Source organism: Delphinus delphis, chromosome 19 (genome assembly GCF_949987515.2).
Source record: "Delphinus delphis chromosome 19, mDelDel1.2, whole genome shotgun sequence".
NCBI lineage: Eukaryota > Metazoa > Chordata > Mammalia > Artiodactyla > Delphinidae > Delphinus > Delphinus delphis.
The window spans coordinates 13,955,360-13,975,868 of NC_082701.1; the positions used below are offsets into that span (position 1 = coordinate 13,955,360).

Consider the following 20,509-nt stretch of genomic DNA (forward strand, 5'->3'; position numbering starts at 1 on the left):
GGGAGAGGCCACAAATGAAAAATGGGTCTCTGGAAGCTAAAACAGATGTAGAAATCCATGGGCAGCAGATTTCACATTTTACAAGCTTTTAGGCCTTCACTGAGCTTTTTCTAATATGCCCAGTTATCTGTTTTCCCTGTTACCAGTAATAAAATTGGCAAAAGATACCAGGGATAGCCAGACTGAGAGTAATTAATAATAACCATAATAGTAGTAGTAATAATAATAGAGTTTCTAAGAATGAGAGAAGAGATACTAAACTATATAAAGCAAACCGGCCCTAAGAAAGAAGGCATCACTGTATTGTAACACAGTGATATTCCTTCAGTGTATTATGTCTAAAATGTAGTAAGTGTATATAATACGTTATTCACTGTAGTTACATTAGGGAAGGGTTTACATTTAAAGGAATTTTTCTTTTTTACTTTCTCACGTAATAACATTTCAGGTATTTGGAAAGTCTACACCATCTGACAATGCCTGTTAAATGAGGCGTCACTGAATTTATTTCTTGAATGCCAAATAATGCTCTTTTTTCTTTTAAATAAAATTCTCACCCATTATGTGATACTATCCTTTTGTTCTCTGCTCTTTTTCTTTTTATGTTTCCTTGAGGAATGGTTTCGGTTTTTTGGTTTGGGGATAGTTAGCAGAGTTTGTTGTTGTTGTTGTCATATCTTACTTATTTTTTAAGAAGAAATAATTAAAACACAGCGTCTGAAAAATCTCAGGGTGGATACACAGTCGGGAAACAAGTAACCCCTAGAATACATAAAGTATATTCATTGAATAAGAGGATAGCATGTTGAAAAATTCTGATGATCTGCCTATTTACCCTATAAAGGTGAACTTATATTTTCACGATCTAAAGTGGATAATAGTATGTATCATTTTGGGGCCATTGATTGCTTTAATAATCTTCCCTTTATAGAAAAGATGGCCAAGTCTAATAATAGCTCTGCATACCATACCATACGCACAACACACAGACACACACAGCTCCGGTGTGCTTCTGTACTCTCCTGATAAGTTCTTTTTTCAGAATACTTAAAGTACTCACTGAAAAGTGCTTTGGACAACCTTGGATGGTTACTCATAAAGGAATTTTTTTTTTTTCAGAGGTCTGCCTCAGTAAAAAGAAAAAAATTCAGGGCTTAGCATTTCGATGATAATTTGGGTTTATAATCTGGAGAGATCCCCTTATCATAGAGTTCTGATGGGTCCTTTAAAAACAGGCAGAGAGATGAATCCGTTTGCATCTCTTCTAAATACCTGCTCATTTTTTTCTTCTTTCTGTTTTTTTCCTTTAAGACATGACAATGGATGAAGTCCGAGAATTTGAACGAGCCACTCAGGAAGCCACCAACAAGAAAATTGGCGTTTTCCCCCCTGCCGTTTCTATCTCCAGCATTCCCCTGCTGCCGTCCTCAGTCCGCAGCGCCCCTTCCAGCGCTCCATCCACTCCTCTCTCCACAGATGCGCCAGAATTTCTGTCGGTTCCCAAAGATCGGCCCCGGAAAAAGTCTGCCCCAGAAACTCTCACGCTTCCAGACCCTGAGAAAAAAGCCACCCTGAATTTACCTGGCATACATTCTTCAGATAAGCCATGTCGGCCTAAAGCAGAGTAACTTCATAAGAATATTTCATGGGGTTTTATATTTTCGGTTTGGGGTCTTGTTTTTTTTGTTTGTTGTTTTTTTTTTAATAATCTCGTATAGAAAAAGACTGCTTTGTCACTCAAACATGTCCCTTTGATCTTTTGAGTGTGCATGTAGTTAAGTAATTTCACATATGATTCCTTAAGTATGCCACACAGCGTCATATTAGATGTAAGATGTAAGACTTGCAAAGGACAGAAGGGATCTTCTGTAGCCACAGCTGGATGCCAGGGAGGAAGCCTTGTTTATTGGGCATTTGATGAGGTTGGCATGGACTTCAAGGGTAAATAAATGAAAACTTTGCACCACTGTGTTACAAGGTGTAGTGAAATAGTGAAGTCAGTTTCCTCCCATCAAACCTGAAATTCTCAAAAATATTCTCAGGCATAATATACCTAATTGTTAAATTTTGAACTGCTCCTTACCAATACTTGAATACCAGTAGTTACTGAGATTCCTATTTGCGTTAGTCTGACTCAGGATTTGGGGCCTAATTAACTCTTTAAATTTTTTGGAAATTTTAATTATCAACATGTAGAGGCTCCAAGTGCAATTAACAGTAACTTATTTATACCTTTCACAGAATTTAATAAAGATTCCACTTGTTTCTGTCTTTTAATAACTTTCCCCTTCGTGCCCTTGTGGCCTCAGAAATCTTTAAGAATTACATGGATGAATGTGACCATAACTGTCTGATTTGGGGATGGTTTGGTTTAGGAACCAATAGGCCCAGGTGAGGCAAACGTCTTTTTTTTTCTACAGGTACCAACGAACCTTGACCTATCACCTTCCGTCATCCTTTAAGATTCTCAGAATTTGCAATTAATTGAGTAGAATTCATTGACTCTTTACCCATTCAAAGAAGTTCAAGGATAGAGTAAACTACCTGGACTTTAACACTGTCAGAGTTGTCTCCCATCCCCTTCCTCATTTTACTCTTAATAACATCTAGACCTCCCTGAACGGATTGCCCATCACTAGACCTTAGAAAAGATAGTCATTCTCTTGCTCCTTACTTGAAATCCAAATATTGGGAATGTCACAAAAGTCGAGTGAATACAGTCGAGTGGGAGGAGAAAATGAGCAGAATGGCTGACTCCTATCTGTAGAGTAACAAGGAAAAGTGATAAAAGATGCCCCTCTGTCTAGCTTTCTTTTCTGAGAGTATTGGTAATGCAAGATTAGACTCAAGGTTGATGGGAGACAAGATCACTCACCAAAGTGGCAGAAAGAGAACTCTCCTTTGATCTAAAGAGAAGACTGCCACCTTCGCACCTCACTGCCTTTAAACACAGAAAGAAGAGCAAACAGAATCTGGCATTTCCTTTTGTCCTCCAAGAGAGGAAGAGAACAAGGTAATTGGGCAACTCCAAGGCCCCAGCTAGCCTTCCTGACCATAACCTCCAACCTCAGGAAAGGGACCTTCCCCAAACACAGATTCCAAAGGACAGTACATAGACCAAGGAGGGTATCCTCCTCCTCTTACACAGCCTCTCAGCCAGTGGACCCTGCCTGCTTCTCTCTCTCAGAGCACAGCACTCTGCCTAGTGTCCTTCCAGTTAACAGACTCTCCCAAGGTGCAGGTGCTGGTCCCATGAGCCCAGCACCAAGTGTTCTAAGTCATATGTCAGATTGTCAAGATCATTTCTTTATCTATAGGTTGACATTTAGCTTAATAAATAAATAAACCCAGAACTCAAAGGGAACCCATTGCAAATAGCTTAGATCAACAGTGCATCTCTTCCCTAAGAATGATAGCACCATAGTAAGACACCGCCTTTGCATGGTATGGTAGCATGATTTTTGCTTGTGGGAAAACTCAATCTTTTATCAAGACCTCTTGGACTTCTCAATGGCTCTCTTTCGACACAGTAGCACTTAACAAGAATGTTTCCCTTTGGAAGTAAAATTCTCCTTTCAGAAGACAGTGACATAGTGTGTATATTTGCTTACCATTTGCAAGCTGAAATCAGGAGGGGGTGGGATCGTGATTTTTGCATGGAATGAATTTATTTTGTGCGTGCTGTTCACACATCTAGACCTAGTTTTTCTGTTGATGCCATTGCTAATTTTCCATTTTTGTAAAGTAGCTTCTGCTATCAAGGTCAGCAATTCTATATGCTTTAGAAAGCTAATTTCTGGTTTCCTACTGTGAGTTTTCTTTCTCTTATAGCCAGTACAATACCACAGACATTACTTGCAAAACTACCACTGATAGTGTAATTCTTAGCCAACAAATATGTGTGCTCTTAAAGTATGTTCAGTTTTTCTGTCTACATGTGGTTTGTGTGCATTTTCACGGGGGTGGGGGGGAGACGGGTGCAGATATCCCTTTAGCTGCTTTGAATATTTAGTCCAGTCATCACAGGGCATAAATGACTTCAGTATTTTATTTGTCTTGATTGTCAAGAGTCATTTCACAGTCTCCATACATGAATTTGTTTATTGTGGGGTACAAGCCTGCGATGAATGTGTATATAGAACATTATTAATTCCTATAAGGCTGGAAATTAAGTGGCTGCATGATGGAAATTTAGAAGAAGAAAAAAGCAGGAACTTGAATTCATTAAGCATGTTTAGGGGAAGAATAGAATCTTAACTCAGTGCCTCTGTCTGCAATGTGGAAACCTTCAACCTTGTTCACCAAAATTGTACTATACCTGTATATATATAAATATAGTGAATCCGACACCACCAGTTTTAAGTCTCTGGTAGCCAACTTAAAATAAATAATCCACAGAATAACATGTATGTTCACCCGATCTTTGTCTCTCATGTTAGTGGAGACCATCAAAATGACCATAGATTTCATTACTTTGAATGGACTTCAAATTACGAAATGCCCTTGTGCTTTTCGTTGGCTATAGTACAGCACTGTTGCTTTAGCTGTGCTTTCCCAGGATAAGAAGCCCTTGGTGTTTTTACTGCATAAACTTTGTCAGAAGTCAGCTCTGAAGACCATTTCATTTTCCTACTTTTGGGCTGGAATAAGACAAAGCAAAGAGGAAGCATAACAACAAAGGAGTCCGTGACATTTTTGTTACTACATGATAACCAAAACAGTATGAGTCCACTGGTGAACGAATTTATAAACCCTTCTGTTTTGGTCTTGCATTTGTGTGAGGGAAAATGGCTTTAAGTTATTTGGAGGTATTTATTAGCCATGTTTTTGGTTGTGAAAATAAATCTCTAAATAGCACAATTGTGTGTGTCTAATGTAGACACTCAAAAAACACAAAAAGACCCCCAAAAGTTATGTGGTTTTCTTCCAAGACACTGTGATAAACAGTGACCTAAGAGAATAGATTCTGACACTTCTCAAAAAATCATTTTTCCATGAAAATTTCAAGGCTAATGGATTTATGCGTATTTTAAAATTCTACTCGCCTTAGCATCTTTTCAATGGCTCAGAGACGACACGTCACTGGCTGGCATAGGTCAACAACAATTTTACTTTTCAGAAGGGCCAGAGAATAATTTACTCCACGTGTAATACGTACTCAGATAATCCAATGGGAAAGATTGTTTAAATAGTTTTAGTCCCTTTCTGATCATCTGATTCAGTAGGCTGGGTGACGATATGCCATCTAAGCCATAATTCTTGAAATTAAAAAAAAACCAGTGACTGCACTTGATCATAAATCATTTAAAACTATTCTTTCCTGCTGAAACCGAGTGTTACACAAGAGCATGGCAATGGCATACAGAGGCAACACATACCAGATTCTTCTGTGTTCTACCTTCAAAACAATCTGTTTCATTTGAAATGTAAGTGTTTAAGCTTTTTAGGAGTTAGTGCAATAAGAGAATGTGAATCTGTTGAGACCTTTCCAGATGCTGTTATTGTTATTTTGTCGTTAAGTTAACAGGTGCTTCAGGGTAAGCCTCTCAATGTTTTTGCTTAAAATCGAAAGCCTGTCTGTTGAATTGCAAGTCTCCCTTCAGTCTGTGTGTGTCACCAAGGAGAGGTTCTTTGAGTTGATGTTATACCTGTGCCACTTGTATGTAGCTTCAAGTGTAATTTTTAGCGTTTACATTTCGAGCTGAGATCTTGATTAAATGAGTCAATATACCACTGCCACAGCTGAGGGACCAAGTTTTGGGCTGCACAGTGTTATAGACAGCAAGCAAAGCAAACAAAATTGATCCTCACACGCCATCCTCCTGTGTCATTTTATGGCTGTTTTGTGGTTTTTTTCCCAGTTATTTATTATTGATAATAACTTACTTTTTCTTACATTCTGTTGTAAATAAAGTACAAAGCAATCTTCTTTCCAAGTGTAGCTTCCTCTCTCTCTTTCTCAGATCTTCCCAAGGGAATGTTAACTATTGGGAGCTTGGGGGTTGATGGGAAAGAAGCTATCAAGGGAGAAAGAACAAGCCAAAGGCCGGAACTTAGACCCAGTTCTAGGGGACTTGTGTGCAAAGAAGCCTGGCCTGCTAATAGGCGTATGGTGTCTTCAGGGCTGGGCCCTTGGTAAGAAATGCCTGGGTGCCAGCTCTAACTCTCCAGCCAAAAAATACCCAAAGTGAATATAACCCGGTGGGATACACATGCAGACTCATCCATCCACCCATCAGGTGCTTGGTTACCCCTCATCAAATGTGAGGCAAGAGTCTTGAGTGGTAACCAAGGTAAAGCATCCCCCAGGGAATCTGTAGGAACACCACCTTAGGGGGGACACCAGATCCTCTCCACCGCAGGGCAAGCCAGGTAAGCTGCGCTGAAATGGCTCTGACCTGACGGTGGTTTCTCCATCTCAAGTAGCTCCTGTTGTTCACAAAAGCGTCCTCTGGGGACGGGAGGAGGAGCACAGAAATGCTTCAGCACCCATCTTTCAATAGTCTCCTCGGAGCTTAAGCAGAGACACACCTCTCCCTCCTATTCAATCCTGTAATGCGTGTCAGTATCCATATTATGATTCTTTTTATTGAAGTACAGTTGATTTACAATGTTGTGTTACTTTCTGCTGTACAGCAAAGTGATTCAGTTATACATATGTACATTCTTTTTCATATTCTTTTCCTCTATGGTTTATCACAGGATACTGAATATAGTTCCCTGTGCTATGCAATACGACTTTGTTGTTTATCCATTCTATATATAATAGTTTGCATCTGCTAATCCCCAACTCCCAATCCTCCCTCCCCCACCCCCCCATCCCCCTTGGCAACCACAAGTCTATTCTCTATGTCTGTGAGTCTGTTTCTGATTTGTAGATACGTGCATTTGTATTATTTTTTAGATTCCACATATAAGTGATATCATACGGTATTTGTCTTTCTCTGTCCGACTTACTTAGTATGATCAACTCTAGGCCCATCCATGTTGCTGCAAATGGCATTATTTCATTCTTTCTGATGGCCGAGTAATATTCTGTTGTATACATGTACCACATCTTCTTTATCCATTCCTCTGTCGATGGACATTTAGGTTGCTTCCATGTCTTGGCTGTTGTGAATAGTGCTGCTGTGAACATAGGGGTGCGTGTATCTTTTCGAATTAGAGTTTTGTCCAGGTATATGCCGAGGAGCATCCACATTGTGTGCCTCAATCTCTGATTGCGCCAGGCCACAGCTTCCTCTGACAGTGCACCATGACACACTGAAGATGGTCGCCAGATTACGTACACTAATTCAGTTAATCAAAACATGCTTGAGTTTCGAGCTGCAAATTCACCATTACCACTCCTGCCCTGCCATTTTTAAAAATATTTATTTATTCATTTATGGCTGCATTGGGTCTTCGTTGCTGTGGCGCAGGCTTCAGCAGTTGTGGCACGTGTACCTTTTCATTTGTTCTTCAAAACACACGAACTTCCCACACGTAGTTGCTGGCTGAAAGCGAACTCGGTACAGCCAGGCTGGCTGTTTCTTCCTGGGGCCAAACTATATAGGTTGCCTGATGTTAAATGTATAGATATTTATCACATCACCAGTTTCCCTGTACAGCTTTTAATCATGATGTTATCTCATTTGAGTGTTACTCTTAGATTTCTGCACACCCACGTTCTTTTCTAAAACTTCCTGTTTCCTTCACTATATTCACTTGGGATTTTTTGCCTCCAGCTTCCAACTGTACCTTGGCCTCTCAGGTTTAAGATCAGTCATGTATCGTTTCTCCTAGCCCTGCTCTGAAATATCCCTAAATGAAAATGTTAGTCTCAAGCCTGAAGCTTTGATGGCTTTGGAACAACAATCAACCTATGTGTACGTGTACATTCATGTGCATGTGCGTGCATGTGTGCATGTGTGTGTGTGTGTGTGGTGTGTGTGTGTGAGCCTGTAACTTGTGTGGCTGATCCAGACAAGCCCTGTTTACCAGTTTATTGACTTTCTCTGCTTAATTTTTAGCCCTCTAGTATTCCACACCTCCATAAATTCTCCCTTTTCTACAGCATCTAATCTAGTAGGATATCTCATTCAAGTCCAAACATTTAACTACTTCTCCTTCACTTGGGAAAATTGGAAATGGCCTGGAACTAACTTTGCCTTAATATTCTTGCCCGGTCCCAGCATGGAGGACTTGAGCTAATAAGTAGCCAAAGAAACTGGATATGGCCTCAGGTCCTTCTGAATCCAGCCATTCGGTACAGCAACATTAAACAGCTGAATTAAACACCTGGAATTTAGGGGATAATTATGTTTAACTAGAAGTACCAGCTGTCTTCACTAAAGGCAGACACTAAGGACTGGGAATCATCATTTCCCCCTCCTTTAACTTATAGAAAGGAGATTTGGCCGTCTGTTACTCAAGGGTGTTTGAGGGCAGACAAATCTGGACCTTTGTGATTTTTTTTAAAAAATCGTATTCCAAAACAACTTTCCTGCTCCCAAGGGATTCTGCATGCATGCAAGATGCTGACAGTTTACTGCTCTTTAGCAACACTTGGGACTCACTCTGTGATCTTCAGCACACAAGTGATTATATTCAGAGCAGTCCAAAGATAGCTTGCTGCTCTCCATGTGCAGTCTGCTGTTAAAGACAGTCATCAGTATTAACGTGTGCTATACCTCTTCCCAGAACACAACTTGGAAATTTAGAAACATGCCTACGAGTTTGAATTTTCCCACTCTTATCTTAGGGTTATTGCATTTCTTTGCATCTTGTTAAAATCTATTATACGGACCCAAGATCATGAATTTTCTTTTTACCTTCATTAAGTACTTTGGAATTTGCTCTTTCTTCTGCGGAAGGTAACTCATAGATGCATACCTTTCTACAAAACACTTCAAGGATCTTGAATTATTTTATATACACCTTTACGTTTGGTACATAACATGGCCATCATTTTCATAGCTGTGTAATATTCCATTGGGTTGGAAATCTATCATTTACTTAAACATTGCTTTAGTATTTGGCATATAGGTTATTTTCTGGATTTTGTTATCATATATAGGGTTGTTAGGAACATCTTTGTAATATAGTTTATGTCTTTTTTTTTAAGATTTTTTTGATGTGGACCATTTTTTAAAGTCTTTATTGAATTTGTTACAATGTTGCTTCTGTTTTATGTTTTGGTTTTCTGGCCACATGGCATGTGGGATCTTAGCTCCCCGACCAGGGATCGAACTCGCACCCCCTGCATGGGAAGGCAATGTCTTAACCACTGGACCACCAGGGAAGTCCCTATGTCTTCTTTCTAATTATTTGTTTTGGATAAATTCCCAGAAATTGAATTACTAGGTCAAAGGATATAAATATATATATATATATATTTTATATATATAAATTTATTTATTTTTGGCTTCATTAGGTCTTAGTTGCTGTGCTCAGGTTTTCTTTTTAGTTGCAGTGAGCAGGGGCTACTCTTCGTTGCGGTGCGCAGGCCTCTCATTAAGGTGGAAAGGATATAAATATTTTTATGACTTTGAGTGTTTACTGACAATATCTCTTCCATAGAAAATTGTACCAATTTACAATTCCACTGAGAGTGTATGAATAAGAACATTTGTCTTTTTTTTTTTTTTTGCGGTACGCGGGACTCTCACTGTTGTGGCCTCTCCCGTTGCAGAGCACAGGCTCCGGACGCGCAGGCTCAGCGGCCATGGCTCACAGGCCCAGCTGCTCCACGGCATGTGGGATCTTCCCGGACCGGGGCACGAACCTGTGTCCCCTGCATCGGCAGGCGGACTCTCAACCACTGCGCCACCAGGGAAGCCCCTAGAACATTTGTCTTTTTAAACAAGTATTTGTAGTTTTAAAAGTTCACTATTCTCAAGTTATTAAGCAATGGCTAGCATCCACTTCCCACGTTAAGTCCTTTCTTTGTTTAATGTCTTAATATTCTCTTTTGGGGTGTTCATATGATGAAGGGCAAGTCTAGACAAAGAAGTTCTCTGATTTATTTAAATGTTCCATGCCTTCCCTAGCTTAGAAGTGTTGACTGGTTACTACAGAAAGAAAAGCATAAGGAATTGCATTTTATTGAATAAACAAACATCAATTTTTTTAATTTAATTTTTATTTTATGTAGGGGTATAGTTGATTTACAATGTTGTGTTAGTTTCAGGTGTACAGCAAAGTGGTTCAGTTATACATATGCATATATCCATTCTTTTTCAGGTTCTTTTCCCATACAGGTTATTACAGAACATTAAGTAGAGTTCCCTATGCTATACAGTAGGTCCTTGTTGATTATCTATTTTACATATTCTAGTGTGTATATGTTAATCCCAACCTCCTAATTTATCCCTCCCCACAGCCTTTCCCCTTTGGTAACCATAAGTTTGTTTCCAGAGTCGGTTTCTGAACAAATATCAATTTTAAGTGATTTTGTTTTCAAGCTTTCATTGATAACAAACATTTAATGCATTTTTACTTGAGTATTTCCTGAAAACTACCATATATGTGCCAACAAGTTTTGTTTGGTTGGTTTTTTTGCTTGTTTTTTTTAACCAAGAGAAAATCAAAGTAAAAACTCGAGAATTTTAGTTTAGAATCAGTGATTTCCTGGTTCTAATAGAACCTTGGTAAGGACAGAGCAGAGTCCTTTCAAAGTCTTTTCATTTAACTTCTTGGAAAGAATGCGATGATGGATTGCACACATGCTCCGAAAAAGGAAGGTAACAGTCTGTGTGTCATCCCCTCCTGAGCCACGTGAGAGTCATTCCTGGGGAATAGAGAATTTTTCTCAGGGAGAATGGCCGTTTCTCACTCATAATAAGGACAAGGTATCAGATTTACCTGCAAGTTAGTTCAGAATCTGACTGCAGTCTTTACTTTTTTGTTGTCAGTGTTGTGTGTGTGTGTTTAATATTTATTTATTTTATTTATTTTTTTGGCTGTGTCGGGTCTTAGTTGCAGCATGCGGGATCTTCATTGAGGCATGTGAGATCTTTCACTGTGGCGCGGGCTTCTCTCTAGTTGTGGCGTGCGGATTTTCTCTCTCTAATTGTGGCACGCAGGGTCCAGAGCTCGTGGGCTCTGTAGTTGAGGCACGTGGACTCAGTAGTTGTGGAGAGCGGGCTTAGTTGCCCCGCAGTGTGTGGGATCTTATTTCCCCGACCAGGGATCAAACCTGCGTCCCCTGCATTGGAAGGCAGATTCTTTACCACTGGACCACCAGGGAAGTCCCAGTTTGTGTGCTGATGTCAACTTTCTATTTTGAAATAATTATAGCTGCAAAGGAAGTTACAAAGAAATGTACATGGATGTCCTATACACCCTTAACCCAGCCTCCCCCAATGATAACAGCTTGTATAACTACCATACAATATCACAACCAAGAAACTGACATGGGTACAATCCATAAAGCTTATTCAGATTTCACCAGTTTTACATGCACCCATTTGTGTGTGTGCAAGTGTGTATGTGTTTGGTTCTACGCAATTTTATCACCTGTTTAGCTTCATGTAACTACTGCCACATTCAATACATGGAACTATTCTATCACTGCAGAACTCTCGAATACTGTCCCTTTATAGCGAAGCCCCCTCACCCCACCCCCCTCACCTTGCCCCACAGAACCTTTACTTTTAAAAACAAACAAAGGGCTTCCCTGTTGGCACAGTGGTTAAGAACCCGCCTGCCAATGCAGGGGACACGGGTTCGAGCCCTGGTCTGAGAAGATCCCACATGCTGCAGAGCAACTAAGCCCATGTGCCACAACTACTGAGGCCGTGTGCCACGACTACTGAAGCCCGCTCGCCTAGAGCCTGTGCTCCACAACAAGAGAAGCCACTGCAATGAGAAGCCTGAGCACCACAGCGAAGCGTAGCCCCCGCTCGCCTCAACTAAAGAAAGCCCGCGTGCAGTGACGAAGATCCAACACAGCCAAAAATAAATTAAATAAATAAATTTATTAAATAAATAAAAACAAAGAAAATATATCATTGAGGCCGTATCAGTTTTTCTTTCTACTAAAACATACTACAGCTCTCAAACATTTTTTTTTTTTTGGCTATTTTTAAATTGCGGTAAAATATACAAAGCATAAAATTTACCATTTTAACTGTTTGTACGTGTACAATTCAGTGGCATTAAGTATATTCACAATGCTGTGCAATCATCACCACTCATTTCCATAAATTTTTCATCATCCCAAACAGAAACTCTACCCAATGAACAATAACGCCCTATCCTTCCCTCCCTCTAGCCCCCAATAGCCTCTGTTCTACTTTCTGTCTCTATAAATTTGCCTGTTATGGATATTTTCTGTAAATGGAGTCATATAATATTTGTTCTTGTGTATCTAGCTTATGTCACTTTGCATAATGTTTTCAAGTTTCATTCATTTTATAGCCTGTATCAGACATTTTAAAGGATTGTTTTGTGGGGGAAAAATATCTGATAAGCCGGTAAACATACTTTCCTGTGTATTGCATTTTTTAACAGAAGTGTTCTAAAGCTGTGTGATGTTGGCAAATCACTGCATCTTTCTGAGCGTTCATTTCTTCAAGTGTAACAGTAAGTGGCGTATTTTATATCTTAATGGCAGGTATGTAAAAATAAGATTGCTACTTGGTAGCAGAAGCTGCTGCTGAAGAATCATGAGAAGAAGAGAGGGTACAGGCAAATTCAGACAAAAGCTCCATGATAAAGAGCAGGTAGGGACTTCCCTGGTGGCGCAGTGGTTAAGAATCCGCCTGCCAATGCAGGAGACACGGGTTCAAGCCCTAGTCCAGGAAGATCCCACATGCCGTGGAGCAACTAAGCCCACTCTCAACAACTACTGAAGCCCGCGTGCCTAGAGCCTGTGCACCGCAACTACTGAGCCCGTGCACCACAACCACTGAGCCCATGTGCTGCAGCTACTGAAGCCTGTGCACATAGAGCCCGTGCTCCGCAACAAAAGCCATCGCAATGAGAAGCCCACGCACTGCAAGGAAGACCCAACACAGCCAAAAATAAATAAATAAATAAAATTTAAGAACTTAAAAAAAGAAAGAGCAGGTAGATCATGAGGAAGAGAGGATGGCTGTTCCCTAGAGCTCCATCATTATGTGAAGCTCCTTTCATTTTGAGTCTATTTTGCGTGAGTCTCTTCCTTTCAACCACACGAGGTAGCTAAAAGCAGTTGGGAAGTAGGTTGAAATGTCATTTCTAGAAACAAGTTTTCCAAAAGAAACATATGTAAGAAGTGCAAATTTGTATTCCTTTTCTAGGACTTAAACAAACATTAACAACACCTTAAGTAAAAAGAATGGTGTTTCAAGAATAAGGTGAAAGACGTTTCTGCTCGAAAAGAATGGTACAGATGAATCCAGACATGCAAAACCTGCCTCATTTCCATGCATGCAAGTTGTAAAATAATTATGTTTTACTCCAGTAAAGAGAATTAAATGAGGGTGCTTCGATTTTTAAAACAACAACAACAAACTGACTAATTCAGTTTATCTGGTGGGTCAATAGTGTGTTATATTCAGATTCTTTTGAGAAATATGATGTTATTGTCAGAATATAAAGATGTCCAAAAGTTCCCTTTTTTCTGATATGCTAGGTCTAATTTACATCTAGATGAAAAAGCTTTTTAGCATAATAAGATACCCTCCCCAACCTGATGAATAGCTTTTGAATCAGATCTGATTAATACACAGAAAAGTTTAAGAGAAAGGCCAAAACTTTGTTAATTTGTTTTGCTAAGTAATACCAGCACCTCAGCTGAAACTCTTCATTGATTCCTTTTAAATAAAATTAAACCAAATGTACCCAAAGAAGCGTCCATAGCTTAAACATTAGCCACTTCAAATCTGGATCCAAATATGAATCAGTTATTTTCATTGTTTTGGGTGAGTTCCTTTCCTTCCCCTCCTCACTGCATCTTCCTTGATTCTTCAAGTGAAAACCAAGGAAAGGTGGATTAAAAAGTAGAATACCTCAAAATCTTCCGAGGGGACAATCTGAGAGTCTTTCTTCTCAGAGGGACCGTTGGAACCTATAAAGGGGGCCCCTAAGATGTCACGTGGTATTCTCTTCCCTCCTATTTGGAGGCTTTTACTTTCCTCTAAAAGGTGGTCTCCAGCTCAAACATCTGGGTTATTCATAATGGCTGTACACATAATGGCTCTCTAACCCTAGTCCCAGCCTCCGTAATGCCTGCCACTGGGTCTCCAAGACCTTCCCTCAAATCCACCACCCCATCGCCTACCCCCACTGAGACAATGGAAGCCACCACCCTTGTCTAGATTCTAGCAGATAAAGATGTCTTTCTGGGACTTCCCTGGTGGCCCAGTGGTTGGGAGTCTGCCTGCCAATGCAGGGGACATGGGTTCGAGCCCTGGTCCGGGAGGATCCCACATGCTGTGGAGCAACTAAGCCCATGTGCCACAACTACTGAGCCTGTGCTCTAGAGCCTGAGAGCCACAACTACTGAGCCCACGTGCCAAAAAAAAAAAAAAAAAAAAGATGTCTTTCTGACATCCCAAACTCTAGAAAACATTTTGCTATTGAACCATGCTCTCTGGGGTTTTGAACGCTAACATAAAGGTGATACTCATGGTCCTTCAGCTGCACTGAGGTTTGCCTGGTTTCCCTAAAGAGCGTGAGGAAATTTGGACTGAGTTCAAAACAACTGACTCTCAAACTAGCTTTGGGAACATAGCTCTTCTAGAGTTTGGGGATTCCTTGTGTGTGTGCATATTTTTAATAACACTTATAGATACTAATTAAATGTAATTCAGGGAAGAAGTCATCTGTTTTTTGAGATAATGAATTTAATTTTACTGGAATTAAATCTAATTTAGTTCCATAAAAAATAATTTATTGATACGAAAACTACATAAACTGCAAAATTCTAAGCATAAGTGGCCACTCTATTTCCAAACATTAAACTTTAGATGAGAAAAAAAACTAGGTATAGCTAACATTTGCCATGAAGACAGCCCCCCAAAAAAATGTTTAGCAGAAAAGTGGAAATGTTTGTGTCAAAAGCACCAACCCTCTTGCTCCTTTCCTACTGACTTCATTACTAAGAGAAAACGTAAGCAATTTATAAATCTGTATTTATACAAAAAAAGGTAGTCAACTAAAAGTTTAGGCTAAGAATAGAATGAAATTATTTTGGAGGGCTGGTTGAGAAGGAGGGGCTTAGTTGCATTGCTTGTCTTTAATCCATACACACCCTCATACTGACTCATGGGACATGGGAGTGGTGGGAAACAGTTCCCAGAGAGCTGAACAGGGGCCTAGCCCAGACCCACTTGACCTTTCCCTTAGCAGCAATTCCACAAATAAGCCCATCAGTACCCACCCTCAGGCTGCCCCATTTGCCAGACCAAATAGAGTTTAGGGGTAGAAAGAGTTTAAGCAGCCTCAAACCTCTTCTTTAGCCCCATCCCCAAAACACTGAGAAAAACTATTAAGTTACCCTCCTCCTAGGCTGACCTGGGTGCTTTATCTTCAGCCTGCATCCCCTCCTGGCCCTCCTTGTGAACTGGGTCACAGGGCCAATCTCTGCTTTGGTCCTCATTCCTCATTCTGGTCCTGATATAGTTTATTCTATAATCTAGTACAGTCTTTCATCCTTTTTTTCTTTTTCCTTTCCTTCCTTCCTTCCTTCCTTTTTTCCTTTCATGGTGCCTGTTATGTAGCAGACACTAGGAGAGCACAGGGGACAGAGAAGTGAGCAAAAATAAATCTGGTCTCTCACCTTATTGTTTAATGGAAAAGATATATAATACTTACATAATCACACAAATAAATGTGTAACTGCTACTTGATACAGGGTCAGTGAAGGAAAGTTACATCATACTAGGAGAGCATAGAACACAAGGAAAAGAGGGCTATTCAGTGGAGACTGAGATGTGAAAAGTATGCGGCAGTTAGTTGATTTAGGAGAAGCTAAAAGCATTCCCAGCAAAGGAAATAGCACGTACAAAGGCCCTGAGGTGGGAGAGGGCATAGCCTATTCCAAAACAATATAGCTTGAGTCAGGAAACAAGGGATATTTGATGAGAGATGAGGCAGGAAAGAGTAATAGGGGTCAGATCTTGCAAAGCCCTTGTGGAAAAGGTTGCCAGATTTACCAAATAAAAATACAGGATGGGGACTTCCTTGGTGGTCCAGTGGTTAAGACTGCATTTCCACTGCAGGGGGCGTGTGTTCGATCCCTGTTCGGGGAACTAAGATCCTGAGTACCACATGGCATGGCCAAAAAAACAGGATGCCAGGTTGAATTTAATTTCGGATATGCAATGAATAATTGCATAGGATATATTTATACTAAACAATTATGTGTTATCTGAAATTCAGATTCAACTGGGCATCCTGTGTTTTGTTTGTCAGCCCTACTTGTGGGTCAGGTAAGGATTTGATCTTGTTCCTCCTGAGACCAAGGTATTAAAGTATTTTAAGCAGAGATGGCATAATCTGATTAGAACTCTAAATAGATCATACTGGCTACAGATTGGAAGTGGGCAAGTGGAGAAACAGGGAGACGGGGAAGCAATTACAGTGGCCAAGTAAGAGGGGCTTGAACTTGAGGGGTGGCAGTAGAGAAGGAGAGAGGTGAGCCACTGGAGCGAATTTTAAAAGATAAAATCAACAGCACTTGGGATCTACTCGGGTTCCATTGCTTTAGACACCTTCCATGTGCCAATGAGGCCCAAACCTACATCTCCAACCTGAGCCTCTGCCAGGAATGCCAGGATCCGAGGAGCTACCCACTTATTTGGCATCTCAAACTGAACACAGTCAAAATAGAACTCTGGGTCTACCTCCTCAAACCACTCCCTGAGAAATCATCTCCTTCCCCGTGTCAGTAAAGAACATCCCAACCCACCTGGTCCCTCAAGGCAAAACATGCCCTTAATTCCTCTCTTCCTCTCACTGCCACACTCAATCCATCCGCCATCCTGTTGACCCTGCCCACCCTGAATTGGTGCATTTTTTTTCTATCTCCACTATTAGCACCTACCACAAACCACCATCTGTTGCATCTAGAAGAATGCCAGAGCCTCGAGACTGGTATATCTATTTCTACTTTTATTCACCTCTGAACCATTCTCCACTTGGGAGCAAGGATGATCTTTTCGAAACAGAAGTCAGACCTTAGCTTAAAACCCTTCAATGACTTCTTATTGCATTTAGAATATGCCAACTCCTCAGCCAGCTTACAGAGAGCCCTACAAAATTAAGGTCCCTGCCTGCCTCAGTCTCATCATCATCTAATCTCCCCCTCACCTGACCCCTTCTTGTCCATCAAATCTCAGTGGAAAGGTCTCATCTTTAGGGAGACTTTTCTTGAGCAGATTGTCTCCCACCACTGGATTGCGAGCTCTCTGAGATGAGGAGCTTCCCCTGTCTCCTTCGCTGCGGAGTTCACAGCTCCTAGGCCCTCATCAGTATTTGGGAAATGAACAAATGCATTGGTACAGTTTGGCTCTGGGAGACAAGGGAGAAGTTTCAGGGTTTTCCAACCAGATCTGAAGCCCTGTCCTGCTCTTGCTTCACCCTGATCCTCAGTCCAGTGACTGGAAACTACTTCCGGTGGCCAGACCTTTCTCAGGGTGTTTATTCATTCACCTGCCAGCACTCCCTTTTCCAGAGCTCTGGTCACTGTTCAGGGCTCCTCTGACTTCAACTTGGACCCCTGGTGATGACAAGTTGCCCAGCCCAAACTCTTCCTGAAGATTGTTGGGTTCTGTGAGCATTTGACTCTGCCCACCCATCTAAAACCCCTCAACCCAGGTCTTTTCTCCCATTTCCCTATCATCCTATTACAATTAAACTACAAATGCTTGCTTGACCTCAAATTCCAAACACAGCCATTGGGTTTTGGCATTCAGTGGGAGGGCACTAGCATTACACTGAAATGTATACAGATTATGAAAAAAGAGCTTAGATTCTTCCTTTATCTCTGATATTTGCTGTGGGAAACATCTTCAGAGGTGTCTGCCTGAGTGCCAGTAATATTGTCCAGTTCATTTCTGTGGCCTCAAAGGCATTTTGAGATTCTAAAACTGGAAAACATAACTCAGAGTAACTTAAACCTTTATTTAAGCACCATTAAAACTTCCATACAGGGCTTCCCTGGTGGCGCAGTGGTTGAGAGTCCACCTGCCGATGCAGGGGACGCGGGTTCGTGCCCCGGTCTGGGAAGATCCCACATGCCGCGGAGCGGCTGGGACCGTGAGCCGTGGCCGCTGAGCCTGCGCATCCGGAGCCTGTGCTCCGCAACGGGAGAGGCCACAACAGTAAGAGGCCCGCGTACCGCAAAAAAAGAAAAGAAAAGAAAAGAAAACTTCCGTATAATGTGCAGATTTGGTAGAATATTTATATCTACCATCCATCCTGTTCTCAGAATGGTGCTTCTAGAAATGTTCCTTTGGCAAAGAATTTACTATATCCCATTCAAGCAATGCACAAGTCATCAACTGGCAACCTTCCATGAAGAATCTATAATGGGTAACATTCTCCCTTTTGAATATGGGCAGGCATCCCTACTATATAATTAGGCTTATTCATTGTATATTTATCACCTGATTCTATTCTAGGAATTGAATGTGAGAGGCAGTATCTTCCCCCAGCCTTCATAGCTAGGCAGCCAAGTGGCATAAACATGACAAACAATCCAGATAGAATGAACATCCACAGCTCACATTAAAATGTACAGGGTCACAGCTGCCTTTGAAGACCAGCCCTTAAACGTCTCTAACCAGTGATGGATAGCCAGGCCTTGCTCTTGCATCGATTCATCTTGGAAGTGGAACACTTTGACCCGTTCTTATCTTAGGCTAGGTTGCAGAAGACTCCTAGTGCCCTCATTACAGCTGGTGTCCTTCCAAAAAGGACTGCGATCTTCTTAGACTCAAATTTATGGACAAACATGCCAGTGCAGTTCTGGGTTTCTCAATCTGTTAAGTCTTACTTTATCCTAATGGGTCAAGTGCGCTTCCCGTTTATTACAATGGCTTGCCATATAAGGGTGATTTATTCAACAAGCATGTATTAAACTCTATATGGATCAGATACAACTGCTGGTGCCATGAATACAAAGATGTAAAGTGATTCGTTCAATCAAATGGCACATTTTTTACTGAGTGCCTACGAAGTGCTTGGAAATGAGGATGCATAGGCAAGTAGGACAGATAGGGACTGGCTACCCTCAAGAAGCTTATGATACAGTGGGGGAGCCTAGGTAATGAGCAAATAAATAGATAAAATAGTTTAAAACTGTGATGAAAAGGAAACAGGTAAATTGAGTTGGGGGGTGGGGTGGGAGGATGGACACAATTTAGTTCATAACACTAATCCAAAAAGAGAAAGAAACAAAGAAAATTGAAAGATCTATCTCCAGTCGCATAATCTTTTCTAGGGCTAAAAATAAGAGTCAGAGTTGTTCCAATTAGCGTCTGTAAGGAGTTCAGTAGCCTTCTTAGAGCAGCTGTTCTTTTCCTTGCCCTAAGGTCTCTTGGGTACCAGGAAGGTGGGGCTTAGTTTTCACTTCCAAGGTGAAAGCCCTCCCACGTTTTCTTCCTATTTTGACTCCCTCAGGGTCTTTACACCTAGTCCAGACTCCAGAACTCAGGAAAGGTTGCTCCATCTCTCTTTTCTGGAACAAGGAACTTTGATCTCACCCTTCCCAGGCAGGTAAACTTGATCCCTATACTTGCTCTTCAAGTGCAAGTCTGAGTACAACCCTTGGCAGTCCTGAGGCCCTTTCAGAGAGTCCATGAAGACAAACTCTTCAGATGTTATTTTCCTTTTGGGGAGTACTACGGAGCTCTTTTGGTATGGTATGACATGTGATACCACAATGGACTGATTGCAGAAGCAGATATGAGAATCTGGTTACCTTTTATTAAGCCAGACATTAAAGAGATTTGCAAAAATGTAAAACAATGCCACTCTTCTCACTAAATTGTTTCTCAAATTATTTTTTATAAAAATGTTATTTATGTTTATATAAAGTTATTTATTTATTTTTTTGACTGTGTTCGGTCTTTGTTGCTGTGTGGGGGCTTGTCATTGCAGTGGCTTCTCTTGTTGCGGAGCAGGGGCTCTAGAACTCAGACTCAGTAATTATGGTACATGGGCTTAGTTGCTTCACGGCATGTGTGATCTTCCTGGACCAGGGCTTGAACCTGTGTCCCCTACATTGGCAGGCGGATTCTTAACCACTGCGCCACCAGGGAAGTCCTATTACTTATGTTAACGTGTTTACATTTATTATTTTCAAATGAATAAATACATATTTCTCAACTCCCCACTTTTAATTTCTAATACAGTTAATACCAATAGATATACCTCATAAAAACAGAAGCTTTTTGCAGTCATCAATAATTTTTAAGAGTGTAAAGGAATCCTGAAATCACAAAGTTTGAGAACCCCTGTTTTAAAATCTTCAAGCTGAAGAAGAGTGAAAGCACACGTGCAGAATTATGAGTGAACTTTCACTCTTTATTCATTA

General features: G+C 40.8%; 1 protein-coding gene across 2 annotated transcripts in view; it reads left to right on the plus strand.

Moving 5' to 3' along the window:
* Window positions 1-5,928, plus strand: part of PITPNC1 (phosphatidylinositol transfer protein cytoplasmic 1) — a 257,389-nt gene extending 251,461 nt beyond the window's left edge. The window contains exon 8 of one of the 2 annotated variants that reach the window (XM_059998410.1): window positions 1,312-5,928. In XM_059998410.1, the coding sequence (XP_059854393.1) occupies window positions 1,312-1,628 (317 nt within the window). In that variant the 3' untranslated portion in view covers window positions 1,629-5,928. The remainder of the gene's footprint in view (window positions 1-1,311) is intronic. The other variant, XM_059998411.1, reaches the window with a different exon arrangement.
* Window positions 5,929-20,509: the final 14,581 nt, after the last annotated feature.